Genomic DNA, 16495 nt, shown 5'->3' on the forward strand with positions numbered 1-16495 from the left:
CGGCTGCTGCCTGGCTGTCATGCACGGCTGCTGCCTGGCTGTCAAGCGGGTGGGCAATGCATTTGTAATACATTCGATATGCTTTATTCTCAAAATGATCGAAACAAATTGGGGGAACAGATCAGGTGTTAGAGTAAGGTATGCGGGATGCGTTGTCAAGACGGGTTCATGCGTTGGTTGCGGGCAGCTATGCATGCGTCTTGTTGTCGGCAGCACCATGCTGTAATCGTGCTGTGACCTGGCTGGCGTGCAGGTCTGGCCGGTCATCGGGGAGCCCCGCCACCAACCAGCCCGACGACTTGCACAGCTCTCCGGCGAAGCCACCCACAAAGTTCAGCAACGGCCCGAACTCGCAGCTTGGGAGCAGCAGGGGCTCAGCTGAGTCATCTGCTTCCAGTTGGCGAAGCAACCGCGCCTGGCCTGTGCCGGCATGCAGCAAGCTATCGCCGTCGACCAGCAGCCGCCTGGCATCACCGGCAGCAGCAGAGGGCTGCAAGGCAGGCGCCGCCGCTGCCACATCTCCCGGCTGCAGGTTCCAAAACGTGTTCTGCCGGCCTGCACAGCACAGCAGGACAGCAGCGCAGCTTGTTGGTTGAGAGCGCATGTCGCAGCAGACGGCCACCATGGCCCCGCTGATAGCCAGCACACCCCACGCCGGCCCCATTCGAGCAGCCATGGCAGCCGACGACGACATGCGCTGATCCGGCGCACCTGCATGCGCCCCGCGGCCATCCCGGCCCCCCGCGTCAAACGGGCGAGCCGCCAGGCCCATGCCCAGCTGCGAAAACAGGTTGCCCCAAGGCCCGGAGCGGTGCAGGTCGAGGTTGAGGTTGGCACCGCCGCCTGAGCTGATCACGTTGAGCAGCGCGCCGCCCTCCAGCGATATGTCGTGATAGAAGGGAGCAGTGATGCGGAACCTGCGGCAAGGACAGGGCACCAATGCTGGGGCTGAAATATCCAGGCTGAGCAAGCCTGGGAAGCCTGCCACGCGCCACAACAGGCAGGCGAGGCAGGCAGTCTCAGCGGTGCAGGGACCCACCTGGTGACCAGGTTGGCGTGGCCTTTGCTCACGGTGATGGCATGGTGCCCATTCACCTCCCTGGTGTCAGGCTCCCAGCGCAGCTCAGTGACTCCCACCGTCACGTCTGCAGCAGGCCCAACACCAGAGAGCCAGAGAGTGGCAGTAGCAACAGACTACACCTACCAGCAGGACTAGGAAGGCCACGACGACACCACACCGGCACTACCGCCACCACCCCGCCGCCGCTGCAAGCCTGACCTGACAAGGTGGAGTGGTCGGTGCCTCGCAGCCGGATGGCATTGTCGGCATTGAGAATGGTCACCTGCAGGGCAGGCGCGGCCCAGCCGGCTGTGTTGCCACTGCGCAAACCTCTGGCGGGCAGCCGCTGCGACAACCTCTGGACCCCTCGCACACCTGGCGTATCCAGCAGTCGACGACATCTTCAAGCTCTATCGCATTGTATCCACGCTCAGCCAGGTGTGCGGCCATCATGCTGTGGCTGCAGCAGAAACGCAGTACAGAACGACTCAGCAACTGTCAGGCCCAGCTGCTGCCAGCGCAGTCGTGGCTCCTGTGTGGAGAAGCCAGGGAAGGACGCAGGCTGACAAGCTGCCGATAAACCGTCAACTGCCAAGTAGCGACTGCCGCCAGACTGCTCACTTGAACCGGATGGTCAGTTGCTCCACACCAGAGCACTGTACTGTGGGTTCAAACGCGTGCAGTACACCCGTCCACTGCGCCCGCACTGCACAAGGACAGCCAGAACAGCATTGTAGGCAGCGCTGCGAGTGCAGCAGCAGCTGGGCGCAGACGGTTTCGTTTGACGCTCAGCGGGAACAACTACGCGCCGCTGCGAATGGCAAGCGCATGCATCGGCTGTGCAGCAGCACCTGGAAACGGGAGCTCGCGATCCAGTGCCACCCAGTCTTTGCCTACGGATGCCACTCTGCAAGCAAACAGCAGCGGCATGCCAGGTGGGACTCGCCTCATCAAAAGCTCCCAATCTGCACCATGCAAGCCACTTTGACACGCCATGCTCTGGCACCAGGGATTTCATGCATATGCACCTGGCAGAGAAGGCGATTTCGTCCTCGGCAAGAGTCCCAGGCAGCCCACTGTCAGCCAGCCCGTCACCATACACAAAGGCTGCGATGCTGCCGTTGGGCGCAGACATCAACTGCGCCAAAGGGGCGCTGTTGTGTGCAGCGCCATCGGCACCTCCTGCCCCGCCGCCCGTGGCACCCTCAGCAATCATAGTTTCGCTCTCCTGCACTTCAGAGCTGCCCCGCTCGAGGGTCCCACCGCCAGCAGATGCGTCTGCAGGGGTGCAGCAGGGAGGAAAGCGGCATCACACTGAGCCACGGTAGCTGGGTTGGGTGCCCTGACCACATCCTGCTCCCCTTGCAGCGCAGGCGGGCTGCTGTTTGGGCGGCCCTCAGCCTGAAAGCAGCACGCATGGGCTGCACCCGTAGACGCATCATTGATGATTATGCGGACCCACTGGCCCAGCCTAAACTCCGCGGTGGAGTCAACCTGGACAGCATAGAAAGAAATAAAAAGCATGGACACGCATCTCCTGCCGTACACGGAGGCTGGATGCAGCAAGTTGATTGAGGCTTGCGCAAAGTGCTGCCATGCAGAGTGGCTGTAGCCGAATCACTGCCTGTGCCCCGCGACTCCTGCACGCCCTCACCGGGATCACAGATGCCCCCTGCTCCACACTGCCAGCGACGGTGGCCAGCAGCGTGGACGAGTCTGAGCTCTTGGTCCGCCTGCCGCTGCAAGCACAGGGCGTGGGTCCTGGGTTGATGCCAGAGGGATGCCGCTGCATCTCAAAGTGGATTGCCACACAAGAGCTGCCGTAACAAAGAAGCTGCTGTGCCTGTGCCCACCTGAAGGCGAGGAAGCCGCCCCGCGTGATCCAGGGCGATGTGACCTTGCCTGCACACGCAGAAGTGGCCAAAGCGGCAGCCGGCAGAGGTTGGCAGCAGCAAAAAGCTGGCAGGCAGCATGCACAGCCACAGCCTCACCGCTTGCATCCATGCTCCAGGTCCCCGGGAAGACGTCACTCAGAGGCAGCGGCACAAAGATTGTGGTGGCGTCTTCCTGCACCAGGAGCACCCGCAATGTGGGTCGCAAGCTGCCACAGCAGACGTGGTGAAGCACGCTGAATCCTGCGGCACAGCCACAGCCACTTCATGCTGAGCACACTCGATGTTAAGCCTGCATGCCACCCGCACCGCAGCTGGGCCTCACCCCTGCGCCTCGGATCACGACATTGGACCCAGCGATGCTCAGAGGCTGGGTCAGCACAAAGGTTCCGGCGCCCAAGTACACCACCCCTCCCTCATCGTCCTCGTGGGCGGCTGCCACAGCAACCTGCGGAGGGGGGGAGGCGGCACATGGTGCGGTGTGCTGATGCCTGATGATGCAGCACGGGCTGCACGTGCCGGCAGCCTTCTATGGTCAGTCAGCCCGCGACAAGCAGCAGCACGCGGGCACCTGCAAGGCCTGCGTGTCGTCCGTCACGCCATCCCCCGCGGCCCCGTAGTCGGCGGCGCTGTACTTGGCCGAGGGCGACGGGATGGCCTCCCTCCCGTCTGCGCCACAGGCAGCGGGTGGGATGCAGGGAGAAGAGGTCGTGGGACAAGAGGTTGTGAGACATCAGCCCTGCGCTTTGGCCAGCAACAGGGCCCTGTATACCTGCGGCATGCAGCAGCACCACCGCTACCATCACCACCAGCGGCGCACCTCGGTATCCGGCGCTGCTCCAGTCGAGGCCCCGACCCTCTGGCAGCTCCGTCAGCGGCGGCAACGGCGGGGGTGGCTTGCTGCCACTGGAGGACAGATGTGCGGTAAACGTGATCCCTGCAGGTGTGTGACCAGGGGGCGAATACACAACAGAATGGTAGAACGTGCACTTTGCAGGCGGCAGGCCAGAGGGCGCCAGGCGGGACGGCGGCTCCCCCTGCCGTGCGCTCCTTCGCATCTGCTTGCTGGCATGACTTGCCTGCTAGCACAGCCGTCAAAATGGCGACTGCTAGGCCCGCTGCCAAGACCACCACGCCCGGGGCCAGGCTGCTTCTCTCTGCCATCTCTCCTATTGGAGCCGCTGGTGGTTGTTGTGATCGGTGCAGGCGAAAAAGGGGGCTAGATGCTCCCACCCTGTCCACCCCTCGCGGAGGAGGGACGGCGGCCGCGTTCCACCCGCATCCACCGCCGCTCCGGTGGGGGTTTGCTTGCGGCGTGTGGGAAGGACACGTTGGGGTTAGTTGGACTATCGTGCGGCATACAGGCGTGGGAGGAGTACTGATGTGCCATCCTGATGTGGCGGCAGCACAGCCGGCACTTCGCGATGACCAGGTTGCTTCCTTGGTGGCTGGGTGTAGTACATTACACTGGAGTTGGATGATATTAAGACGAATGTACGTATTGACGGTTTGCGAGGAAACAGGAGCATGGGAAAGCACTGGCTTTGGCAACAGGAGCGCAGTGACGTTTGCCATGAAAGCTGGAGGAAACAGTAGTGTAGACAAAATTAGGGAAGGACTGGGGGCCACACAGATGTGGGACTGCAGGGGAACATGGCAGAAAATTCTCGGCGGGGCTGGTACCGCTACCGCGGGCGGGTGGGTGATGCGCGGCGGCGGGGCGCCAGCCAGGGCGTTGAGAAACCATTGGTACGATAAACGAGGTTTGTTGAGTTTCGATTCAGCAGGAAACGCCCATGAGGCTCGCCAACGAAATGGAAGAGAAATCGGGTGTGGTGGGTTTTGGTTCAGGGAAGGGGATGTGGACTGCGCTCGGCGCTCAGGGCTGGGCGGGGGCGGAGACGTAGGAGGCGAGGCCTCCCTGCGCGGCGCCGCCCTCCAGCGACAGGCGCACCTCCTCCAGCGAGGGGCGCGGCTTGAAGCCAAGCTTCTGGCCACGCGCCCGCTCATCCAGGAAGTCGGCAGCCATCTTGCGCAGCGCGGCGGCGCTGGCAGCCCCCGTCTTGTCCACCAGCTGGCTGAAGGCGGACTGAGGGTTGGCCAGCAGCTCGTCGGGGGTGCCCATCTCGCACACCTGGCCCGCATCCATCACAACCACCAGGTCGGAGCGGATCACGTTGTCCAGCCTGCAGGCGGGAGGGGAGGGAGGGCAGGTGGGAGGGTGATCAGAAGAGGTCCAGGGATACACAGCCAGCAGCCAGCAGGGGCAAGAGAGCGGCTCAGCCACCTCGTCCCAGCCACCACCCAGCAGACACCCGCGCGCAGCCCCAGCTGCCCACCTGTGCGCGATGGTGAGCATGGTGCGGTCTGAGAAGATGCGCTCAATGATCTCCAGCACATGCGCCTCGGTGTGGGGGTCCATGGCGGCGGTGGCCTCATCCAGGCACAGCACCGGCACCTTCTTCAGCGCGGCGCGAGCCAGGCACATCAGCTGCTGCTGGCCAATGGACCAGGCGTTGCCGCCGGTACCGTCCAGCTTGGCATCCAGGCCACCGCACGCCTTGACCTGTGCGCATGAGGAGGGAGTGGCAGGGTGTGAGGTGCAAGGCGAGGAAAGCAGGGAAATGCCCCGCACTCCCAGGTTTGGTGGCGGGCCTTGCAGCCTATCAGGCAGCCAGCAGGCAGGCAGGCAGCCAGCCAGCCCATAGGACCACCCCACACACCTGCTCCTCCAGGCCACAGTCGCGCAGCGCCTCCCACAGGATGGCGTCTGCGCCGAACTCTCCAAAGGGGTCCAGGTTGGTGCGCACGGTGCCGCTGAACACGGTGGGCTCCTGGGGGATGACCGACAGGCCGCGGCGCAGCTGCTCCAGGGTGAGGGTGGAGATGTCGATGCCGTCCAGGGTGATGGCGCCGCTCTCCAGGTTGAACATGCGGTAGAGAGCCAGCAGCAGGGTGGACTTGCCGGAGCCGGTGCGCCCCACCACGCCAACCTTGTCGCCGCTCTTGACCTTGAAGGAGACGCCGCGCAGGGCGGGGGGCAGGTGTGGGGCGTACTTCATCACAACCTGGTTGAACTCAAGCACGCCGGTGCGGGGCCAGCCAGAGGGCAGCTTGGGGCCGCCGGTGGGCACAATAGCAAGGTCCTCGTCCTGCACAGCAGAGCACCGACAGAAGCAGATGGTGAGGTGCGCCATGGGCTGCAGCATGCGCCTGCTGATCCAACCTCCTCCACAGCAGCGCATCTGCACAGTGCAAGGCACACCTTGAGAGGAGGCAGGAACTTTCCAGCGGTGCCCCGCTTCTTGGGGGCAGCCTTGGTCTCGCCGCTGCCGGGCAGGCTGGGTGGATCCAGGCTGCCGGCCTCCTGGGGTGTGTGGTTGGCCAGCCAGGCAATCTTCTCGGCGGATCCAAACAGGCCGATGCACTCGGCCACCAGGCGGATGGACCAGGTGTAGAACACAAGCATCTGCAGGGGGAAGCGGGAAGGGCAAGCAGCAGGGGGAGGGGGTCGGCACCAGGGTGGGAACAAGGGCAGGCATAAGACACAAGAGCTCGCTTGCCCCAACTCCTGAGCAGCCCCCCCACCCCCACCCACCCACCCACCCCACACACACACCTGGATGGACTGGGAGAAAGCGAGGCCAACGGAGGAGGAGCCCAGGGTGGACCACTGGCCGATGCCGAAGCAGGCCACCGACAGCACCATGCAGGCGCCGAAGAAGTCGCAGATGAAGGCCAGCCACAGGTTGAGGCTCTCGGCGCCAAACAGGGCGCGGTGGGCGTCGTTCACATACTGCAGAGCGGGGCGGCATGGCACGGCGCAGGCGAGGAGGAAAGTTCAGGCGCGCGCCAGAGGGAGCATGGCCAGAGGCTGTCTCACTCCACCCAAGCACGGCTAGCACAGCCGCTCCAGTGCAGGTTGCCTGCCTCACCTGGCTGGTGATCGTGGTGAAGTAGGCCTGCTTGCCGTAGGCCTGGATCACGCCCAGACCGTCCAGAGCCTCAGCAATCAGGGTCACCACGTCGCCTGCAGCAGGGAGCAAGGTTGGGAGGCAGGTGATTTGAGGTGATGGCAAGGGAATAGTATGGCGGGCAGCAGTGGTGAGCCGCCACCCCCCTTGCACCACCGCCCCGCACCTGAGGTGCCCATGCGCAGCTTCTTGAGGTGTGTGGCAGCGGGGAGGTAGATCGCCAGCATGATGCCCGACACCACAAACAGGCCGCCTGCCAGCGCGGAGAACAGGGGGATGGTGACTGAGACGGTGATGGCGGTGGCCAGTAGGATGAGGCCGTAGATGCCGGCGTAGTAGAGGGCGTCAGGCAGGGCATCATCCATCACATCCTGGTCCTTGGTGAAGCTGACCAGCAGGTCGCCCACGGGGGTCTGCAGGGAGGGTGGAGGGGGGTGGGAACAGGTGGGTGAGAAGAGGCAGCCAGAACAGGCGAGAGGGAAGTGCTGCTGCAAAGCAGCCACGCCAATCTGCACATGCCGACAATCGCCCCAGCACCACCCAACCAGCTGAGACGCACGGTGAGGAAGAAGCCGAGCGGTGCGTAGAGGACGCGGTGGATGGACTTCTCGTGCTGCCGGTAGCTGGCGCCCAGAGACCAGGTGTAGAGGAAGGCGCCGCGGAAGGCCATGAGCACGATGAAGCAGAGGAGGCCCAGGATGCCGTAGTACTGGACGTAGAACAGGGGGCCGCACGGGTTGTCGCCCTCGTCGATGCACAGCACACCATACTTGTTGTAGTGGTCGCGGGTCCACCAGCGGATGAAGTAGTCTGCAAGCTGCAAGGGAGAGGGTTTAGGGCGAGCGGCAAAGGTGGAACCAGCCCTGTGGTGCCTGGGCTGGCCAGCAAGCGGTGCTGCTGAGCGAGCTGGAGGCGGCACCACGCTGACTGCGGTTGCAGGCACACCCACCCACCTGGCGCGAGGCCTGGGCGGTGAGGAAGAAGAAGAGGGAGAGGCAGAAGATGATCCAGCGGGCGTCCCAGCAGTACTCCCACAGGGCAGACTTGAGGGTGAGGCTGGCGCTGTGCACCCTCTTGGCCTTGCCAGCGTCCTCGGTCTGCAGCAGCAGCGAGGGGAACGGCGGGCGGCTGTCAATTGCCTGGTCTTGCCCGAGCTTAGAGGCCTCCACAGGGGCAACCGCAAAGTGCAGGGCCGGCTCCACCCGCACCTTCTTGGTTTCCTCCTTCTTGACAACCTTCTTCTTGGTGTCGCGCGGCTGCTCGGCGTTGCCGCCGGCAGCCAGAAGGTGGCTGGCGGGGAGGTACTTGGAAAGCAGCTGCTGGGCGGCGGCGTTCCAGGGGCCAAAGTAGACGCAGGTGCCGTCGTCCATGATGGCAACCTTGTCGCACTGGGGCAGGAACTCAACCTGCAACAGCCGGCCAAGGGAAACAGGTCAAGAGGCTGGCAGGCTGTCGCAAGGGCAGGCAGGCGGCATGCCGGTACACACTCTCCAGCCAGGCCACCCAGCACGCCGCTGCGCCCCACCTGGTGCGTCACCAGCACGGTGGCCTTGTCGCGGAACATGCCGCGCACGCAGTGCTCAAAGATGTGGTGGGCGGTGTGGTGGTCCACAGCAGACAGGGCGTTGTCCAGCAGCACCAGGTCGCCGTCAAAGTAGGCGCAGCGGGCCAGGTTGAGGCGCTGGCGCTGGCCGCCAGACAGGTTGATGCCGCGCAGGCCCGCCTTGCTCTGGTCGCCGGCAGCCAGGATCGCCAGGTCAAGCTCCAGGGCGCAGGCGTGGATGACCTGCAGGCGCGCGGCACGGCAGCAGCAGCAGTGGTCAGAGGGCCGGCACAGCACAGCACAGCACATGGCTCTGGTAACTCGTGCGCTGCCAGGCAGCAGCAACCGGGGAGACGTGCCTATTCCCCTCCATTTTTGTGAACCAAGCCAGCCCCGAAGCTGCCAGCCCACCTGCTTGTACTTGGCCTCATCCCAGGGCTGGCCAAACGTGATGTTGTCGCGCAGGGACAGGTTCTGGCACCAGGCCGTCTGGGGAACGTAGGCAATCCTGCCGCCAGAGTGGGCGGTGCCCTCCACCTGCACCATGGACCAGCAAAGGAGCAGTGCAGCAGAGTGAGGGATTAAGTGGGCCAGGAAAGGAAGACCAGAAAAGGGAGACAGGATGAGGCGCTGTGCTGGCACTTGGCGAGACCACTCGCCGTCTGCATGTTGCCGAGCATGGCCTGCAGGATGGAGCTCTTGCCGGCACCGACGCGGCCAACCACCGCCACCAGCTCTCCGGCCTTGACGCTGAACTCGGGCACACGCAGGGTGAAGCCGCTGGTGTCCATCTCGTGCCTCAGCACAGCCTGCAGCGGGGAGCGGGAGGGGCGCGATGGGAGTGAGAGGGGAGGGAAGCATGTCCAGCGCATGCATGTGTGGGACATGGACGACGGCAGATGGTGTGTCGGCTGCTGCCGCTGCTTCATGCACTCGAGGCATCCCCCACCCAGCCCACCTTGCTCAGCTGGGCGCCGGGCTTGCCCTCCAGGTCCTGGCGCGGTGCCACCGGCTCAGCCAGGAACTTCTCCAGGTTGCCCACAGAGCGCAGGGCCTCCGACACACAGCGCATGGCCTTGGGCAGCACCACCAGGGGGAAGCGCAGCACGTTGAACAGGGAGAGCATGGTGAAGGCGGTCTGGGGCTTGATGTAGGGCTCGCTGGTGGAGGAGTCGACGTGCCACAGCTCGTAGGGGACCAGCACGGCAAAGGTGACCATGGGGGGCACGCCAAACACCATGGTCACGTTGACGGTCTTCACCACAGCGTTCCAGAACATGTAGTGGCGCTCGCGGGTGCGCATGTCAGCCACCTGCAGGCACAGGGGGCGAGGGAGGGAGGGGAGGCAGGGAATAGTGAGTGGGCAGGCAGGCAGGCGGGCTGGTCGCTCAGCAGCATGGTGTGCAGCACAGCATGACAAGCAGCCCAGCCCAGCCAGCTCAACAGGTCTGCTGCCGGCAGGCTCACATGCTTCTCGAAGAAGCGCTCCCAGGCGTAGTACTTGACCAGCTTCATGGCCGGGAGGATCTCCTGCAGGCGGGGAAAGGGAAGGGCAGGCGGCATGTGTCAGGCGCAGAGCTGAAACGCAATAGGAGCAAGGAGCACAGGAGCAGAAGCAGCAGTGGCAGCCAGCCGGCTTCACCTGGATGATGGACCAGCGCTCGGTGACGTTGGGCGCGTTCTTGATCTTGTTCTTGATGATCTTGTAGCCAAAGTAGTACTGGAGCGGCACCACCATGCACACGATGATGACGCCGCCGATGCAGTACACGCCCACCAGGGTGCCCAGCAGAGCCAGGATGGCACCCGCCTCCACGGGGGCGCCCCTGCGGGGTTGAGGAGGTGGGCAGGGGCGGCACGTGTGAGTGCAGGAGGATGCTGTCAGCCGGCGGGCTGGCCAGGCCATGCATGCATCTACGCACTTGTGGCAGGCAGCCCCCCGCTGCCCTGCTTCCCGCGCTCACCAGAGGTAGTGCACTTCCTGGATGCCCTCAAAAACCTTGTTGATGTCGCTGGCAACAAAGCCCACAGCCTCGGCGGCTGTGTCCTTGGTCAGGTGGGCCATGTTGTAGCACTTGCGGGCGATCATGGTGGTCAGGGCGGCACGCGCCTTGATGCCGACCTTGAGGCAGTTGAAGGCCATGCGCTGCAGCATCATGCCCAGCAGCCAAGCGTCCAGGAAGAAGAAGCCGGTCAGCACCCAGCCCTTCCACTCGGTGTCGTAGATGGAGTCGTCCTTGCCCTCCAGGGTGCGGATGCACATCAGGATGGAGCGGGTGAAGTAGTAGGCTGCAGCACGGGCGGGCGCAGGGAAGGCAGGGGAGCAGGGTCAGGGCCAGGCAGAGGCAGCTTGGCTCGGGTTGCGTGGCAGCGCTCAGCGGCAGCAAGAAATGCCGTTAGGTGAATGCAACCAAGGTGCAATCCGGTCCCGCCCAGGCCAGCCAACACGGTGGCAGTGACTCACCTCCAAGGATCACAAACACGGACCACATCAGCTTGAAGATGCCAGCCAGCACAATGTCCTTGCCATAGGTCTTCCACAGCACCTGCGGCAAGTGAGGGCCGGGCGGCGCGGCGGCTGCTGAGGAGGGTGCATGTTGTAGGGGTTGGGCGCATGGCACGTTGCCGACTGCCAATACAAAAGCCGAGCAGCACACGCCCGACTCATGCAGCCATGCAGGATGCTGGTGCGTTTTCCTTCGCAGGAGCTGCCGCAGGCAGCAGCACAGGTTGTAGCGTTTTCGAGCGCTGGGAGCTGCCGCCCGGCGCCGCCACCCCGCTGCACCACCCACCTTCATCAGCTTGGGCTCCTTGCCAGCCTTCTTGGCCTCCTGCACAGCCGCCTCCCAGTTGGTGTTGAGCTCCTCGTAGCAGGGCTCAGCCTGCTGAGCCTCGGGCAGCGGCAGGTCGGCCACCTCAACCTCGCCGCGGCGGGCAGCGGGGACGATCCTGCAGCAGCGCGGGCATTTGCTGGTCGTTCAACGCGACCCAGGTAGCCTCCCGAGGCCAAATGCAAGTGCAGGGAAACCTACTCTTGAGGAGCTTACCACCTACGGGCACCATTGCAGTTCCATCTGCCCCGCCACCCCCTCTAGGCCCTCACTTGTTCATCCATCCGAAGGACCACAGGTCAAAGGCGCTTTGGGAGGGCTCTTTGCACAGGCGTGTGTCGGGGGACGCGCCCGGTGCGTGCTGGGGGGGGACACCCCGAGAGCACGTGTGGAGAGGGGTGTGGTACTCTTCTCCGTTGAGACGCGAGACGGGAGAATGAAATATGGGGATTGGATGTTTTAGGAACGTGGGGGGGTGTTTTGTACCCACGCTCTGCCAGAGTGTTTCTGGCCCTCGTGGCAGCTTTGGCGATGGGCGGGCGATGAGGACTGCTGTCGCGTCCAAATTTCGCCAATCAGCTGGCGATGGCACATTGAGGATTGGCGAAATGCGGGGGAGCCACCCTTGCGCCTGGCACAGCGCAGCGGCCACATGCGGCGCCGCTGTTGCTTTGTCGGCACTTGCCTCCCTTTTGGGGGACTGGGGGCGAAGCCCCCAGCAAGCTGGCGCTTGTTTAACACTATGGAGTGAAGTTCCTGAGGAAAATTGGCCATTTCTCCTCAAAATATTGGCGATGTCAGTCATGGGGGCTGGCGACGCGCTGGCGATGTCGCCCCGCCGCCTGCCCTCATTTAGCCAGCCCTGGCTGGCGATGGCCTTCGGCCAATCGCCAGCCAGAGCCGTTTTTTGGCCCGATTTCGCCAGCATTTGGCGATTTCGCCAGCTTTCAGAAACACTGCATTCTGCCAGGCTGGAGCCAACGTGGCGGCTACCATCTCGGTGGAAGACACTCTAATCGCCTGTTAAATGGCGTTCTGACTGCTGCATTCGATACAGGTAACTTTGAACCCCATCTCGACATCGCGAAGCAGCCAAATCGGCCCCATTTGCCCAACTACAACTGGGCTGATTCGGGGTACTGCAGGGACCTCGTTGGAGATCTATAATGCATCGAATGGCGCATCGATGCTCTACCACTCCAACCATGCAGTCCAGGGCCTGCAGCCGGTGGAACCTCCCTGCCTTCCTCTTCTCCTCTTCAAGCCAACCGCAAGCTCTGCCGCCCCCTTTTTGTGCGAGGTCCTAACCTGCCCAGAATTTCAGCACTGACTATAATGTGAAAAGTCAGTTTTAAAGCTGGTATTGTGTGTTTAGCAGCACATGGGCGCCATGGCCAGCCGACCCTGCTGCTGCCGCCTCCATCAGGGCGCTGCCAGCAGTTGTTCCCAGCCGTCCGGCAGCGCCAACACAACCTTGCCATCCTCTGCCTGGGCCACCGCCAACAGCTCCGCGCCCACAGCAGGCTTGCCGCCAATCTTGCACGACAGCAGCACCACCAACTCGCCGCTCTCTGGCTCATAGCGCCGTATGCCGCCCATAGCAGTACCCTCCTCCACCTCGGATCCCTCGCCTGCTGCTCCATTGTTGCTGCCCGTAGTGCTGCTGCCATCGTCGTCGCTACCGCTGGCAGGGCGGGCCTGAGGCGGCGCTCCCACATATCCTCGTAGTTGCGACAGATCCTGGCCACGAAGCACGCGCTGCAGCTCCCCCACGGCATCAGCCGCGTTGCTACCGCTGGCACCGCTGCCCCCATCCGTCAGCAGGCTGCCGCTGTCAGGCAGCAGCACCCCCTCCTGTGTGCTAAACAGGCCGCCCAGGCTGTCCAGCTGGCTGCTGGCGATGTAGCAGGCTGTCCAGGACAGGAGGTGCAGCTGTGGATTGTTCTCCAGCGGTGTGCCTGCGCATTGGTGCGACAGCAGGTGAGAGGGTGGAGGTGAGCAGCCGCAAGGCTTGTGTGCAGATCGCCACAACAGAAGCGTGCATGCACGGCACAGCGCACAACAGGCAGAGGGCAATCGATGCACACATGCGAGGCCACAATGCCAGAGTACGTTCAGCCTGCACTGTGCCTCACCCTGCTCTACCGATAGTGCTTTTGCCGCTGCGCCAAAGCCCTTGGAGGCGCCGCTGTCGTTCCTTGCTTTGCGCGACCGCTTGTCCAGCCGGCTGCGCACAAACACAAAACCTGCAGGTGCAGGGACACCAGCAAGCGGCACTGTCTGCAGAGCCGCGGAGTGCGCATGCCGATTCCCGCTGCTTGTCGCAGCATGAAGGAGGCTGCAGCGCCAACGTGGCACGGCAATGGCAGCAAGGGCAGCGCAGGGCAGCTGCGTCCTCACCTCTGCCATGGTGCTGGTACCCCTCCTCTGCCAGCCGCGCCATGCGTGCCGCCCTCTCGTTGTCATAGCAGTCTGCCGCAAAGGCGTCGTCCCAGTCGCACATCAGCTGCTCAAACGCCGCCACCTCGCTGCACGGCGGGGCGGGCGTCAAACGAACCAACTCGCAGAGGGGCTGTGCGCGGCCACTTCTGTGCAGCACACAGACAGCAGGAACTAGGAAACACAGGGATTAAAGGCACGAGGTTTGACGTCCGGCTGCATGCCACTCACTCCAGCTCCTTTGACTTCTTGCTCTTGTGTGTGGCGCCGCCGCTGCCGCCGCCACGCTTGGCCGCCGCCCGCACTCCCCTGCCTGGACATTGCCGTGATCGCTCTGCATGCAGCGGCTGTGGGTCCGGGTGCCATGTACGCGGCGCCTGGCTGCGAATTCTGCCCCGCTGGGCCAACAGCGGCACCATGGCGGCGAATGTGGTGGACGCCATCCAGCGGGTCGCTGCCTTCCTTATGTGGGCAGCAGCTCATCTGCGCATCGGTTTCACGATTTCCTTTTCGGGGCAGCAGAGTGCCACCTGGAGGGTATTGTCAGATAATTCTTGGCAATTGAAAGTGCTGGGACGTGGTGCATCCCTGCCGCACCTCTGATCATCCAACCATGGCTGTGGCAGTGCACTGGGCTGCCGCCCAGGCGCGACGGTCAGAGGTGCCCTGCGCGGCAACGCAGCAGCAGGCTCAAGTGCATGCCAGCTCCTGCACCTTGCCGTCCTGCACCGGATGCAGCAGCCAGGCCCGCCGGGCACAACCATCTACCCTTCTGCGACGACCCACCCGGTGGCAGCGGCGGGTGGCGGCCAGTGCTTCGCAGCGGCAGCAGCGCGACCCAGCCTCCTACAGCAGCATGGACGAGCTGTGGCAGGAGCTGGAGGGCGACGGCAGCGTGGGCTGGGTCACAGGGTTCGTCCAATGGCTGGGCGGCGCCGCCAATGCTGCTCGCAGCTCAGCCTCGCCGCTGCAGGTGCGTGCACCTCCTGGCCGCTCGCTGGGCCTCATGTTCCCCTGCAAACACGTCAAAAGCACGACATGTGCTGGGATGGGGCATCTGGCTTGCTCCGTTACCAATGCAATTAAGAGTAGGTGGTGCGGGTTGCAGGCAGCCTATCGACGTTTGATAAACAGCGCGCCGCTGAGACGCCACGACTCCAGCGACAGCGGCAGCTTTGACCTAGACGAGTCGGATGTGAGTGATCTCCAGGCACCCGCCCAGCCTGCCCCTGGTTGATCGATGTATCAGCTGGTGCATTGCTACTGGGCCGCTGGTGTGCCCGCCCAACAGGCTCAAGGCGGTATGCGGTGCTCACCAGCCTCACCACCTCGCCTTCCTCGCCATGCAGCTGGACCCGGTGGCGGTGCAGCAGCTGCAGGCCATCTTGCTGGGCAGCCGTGCCTCCACCATCAAGCTCATCCGGCGCTGCCCCCAGATGCTGGAGATGGAGCGGCAGGAGCTGATTGTGCGGCTCGTGGGCATGAAGGTGCTTGCCGGGTCGGCTGGGTTTGGATGTTGTCGTGTGGGCTGGGCTGTACCGCTTTTGGGCTGGCAGGCTGGCAGCCGGCCACATGGGCTGGAGCGTGTAGCCTGCGGAGCCCTGCCCGACAGCCGCCAAGGGGTACCCCCTCGCGCACACGTGCCCCTGCAGGTGTTGTTCCCCGGCGCCGACGTGGCGTGCATGGTGGAGTTGGCGCCAGCCGCCTTTTTGGACGGGCCGTGGCCGCCCAAGGCGCAGCAGCTAGAAGCCGCCAACCAACTGCTGCAGAAGGAGCTGGACGGGGCGGATCTGAACTGCATGTACCAGGTAATCTACTAGGTGTGGCGGCAGGCTCAGCCAACCACCAGGACCCAGCATCCCCGGCGAAGTGCTGGCTAGCAAGGTTGTTGTTGCATGTGTTGATTGTGTGCGCTTATTGGCTGGACTGCCTTGCTGGCCGCGCAGGAAGACCCCATGATCCTGTTTGAGCCGGTGAGCCTTCATGCTGCTGCATCTTCGACTGCACTTGCTTGCCTGCCAGCCATGACATCCCACCCACCCTCTTCCCCTGGTCTACCATGCCAGGTGGAATCGCTGCGAGTGGGGCTGCGCCGTCTGCGGGAGCTGTGGCCGGGTCTGACCCCTGCGGCGTTGGCAGACAGCGAGCCGCTGCATCTGTCGCTGGCGCTCAAGGCGCTCGGCCTCAACGGCCCGCCAAAAGGCTACTGAGGCGGGCTGGCATTTTCATTCCATTGATTTGATTTTATTTGCGCAACATTGCAGAACCAACCATCTTGTCAGTTCTGTCAGCCTCCCATGCAATTCCCGCCAGCATTTCATCAGCTGGGTGGGTGGGTCGCACTCATGCACTGGGCTTCTGGGCTCCTCATACAGTGGGCTTCCATGGTGCGAGCGCTGAAGAGCGCTGGTTGTGGGTAGGCAGGCAGCGGGGCAGCAGCAGGGGCGGCATTTAGAGGTGGTGGTCTTTGCAGCAGGGATCACGCCAGATGCAGTTGTCGGAGCTGCATTTGGGCAGTTCACAATGAGTCGCCACCCACCGTGGCGGACCTGCAGGGCAGGAGGAAGGACAGGAGGCACATTCAGCGGGAAGAGCAGCAGCGGCGACAGAGTGCGCGGTGCAGGGGTTTGTGCTGGGAGGTGGTGGCCAGTGCTCGAGGCAAGAGAGCACCGGCAACCCCTCCCAACCCCTCGTGGGAGGATCGTGGGTTTAGGCCTACCGCTAGCCCCAGCCGTGGCCCCGCCGCCGGTGCGAGG

General features: G+C 63.8%; 1 protein-coding gene across 1 annotated transcript; it reads right to left on the reverse strand.

Annotated features, from left to right (window-relative positions):
• Nucleotides 1–52: 52 nt before the first annotated feature.
• On the reverse strand, nt 53–14158 carry CHLNCDRAFT_58775 (hypothetical protein; the record flags this gene model as incomplete). Its single annotated transcript, XM_005844954.1, has 39 exons — nt 53–555; nt 712–917; nt 1040–1145; nt 1205–1343; nt 1436–1520; nt 1682–1766; nt 2240–2338; nt 2488–2554; nt 2715–2799; nt 2914–2962; nt 3052–3127; nt 3278–3400; nt 3524–3621; nt 3773–3889; nt 4371–4593; nt 4907–5138; nt 5292–5518; nt 5676–6104; nt 6218–6421; nt 6572–6748; nt 6888–6982; nt 7093–7339; nt 7486–7743; nt 7880–8023; nt 8135–8332; nt 8452–8712; nt 8881–9006; nt 9075–9278; nt 9428–9781; nt 9937–9999; nt 10112–10295; nt 10434–10758; nt 10934–11015; nt 11262–11418; nt 11573–11661; nt 12774–13258; nt 13436–13546; nt 13701–13828; nt 13971–14158. The coding sequence occupies 39 exons, from the start codon at nt 14156–14158 to the stop codon at nt 188–190; spliced, it is 6894 nt and encodes a 2297-aa protein (XP_005845016.1). The 3' UTR covers nt 53–187.
• Nucleotides 14159–16495: the final 2337 nt, after the last annotated feature.

Source organism: Chlorella variabilis (genome assembly GCF_000147415.1).
Source record: "Chlorella variabilis unplaced genomic scaffold CHLNCscaffold_20, whole genome shotgun sequence".
NCBI classification, from domain to species: Eukaryota; Viridiplantae; Chlorophyta; class Trebouxiophyceae; order Chlorellales; family Chlorellaceae; genus Chlorella; species Chlorella variabilis.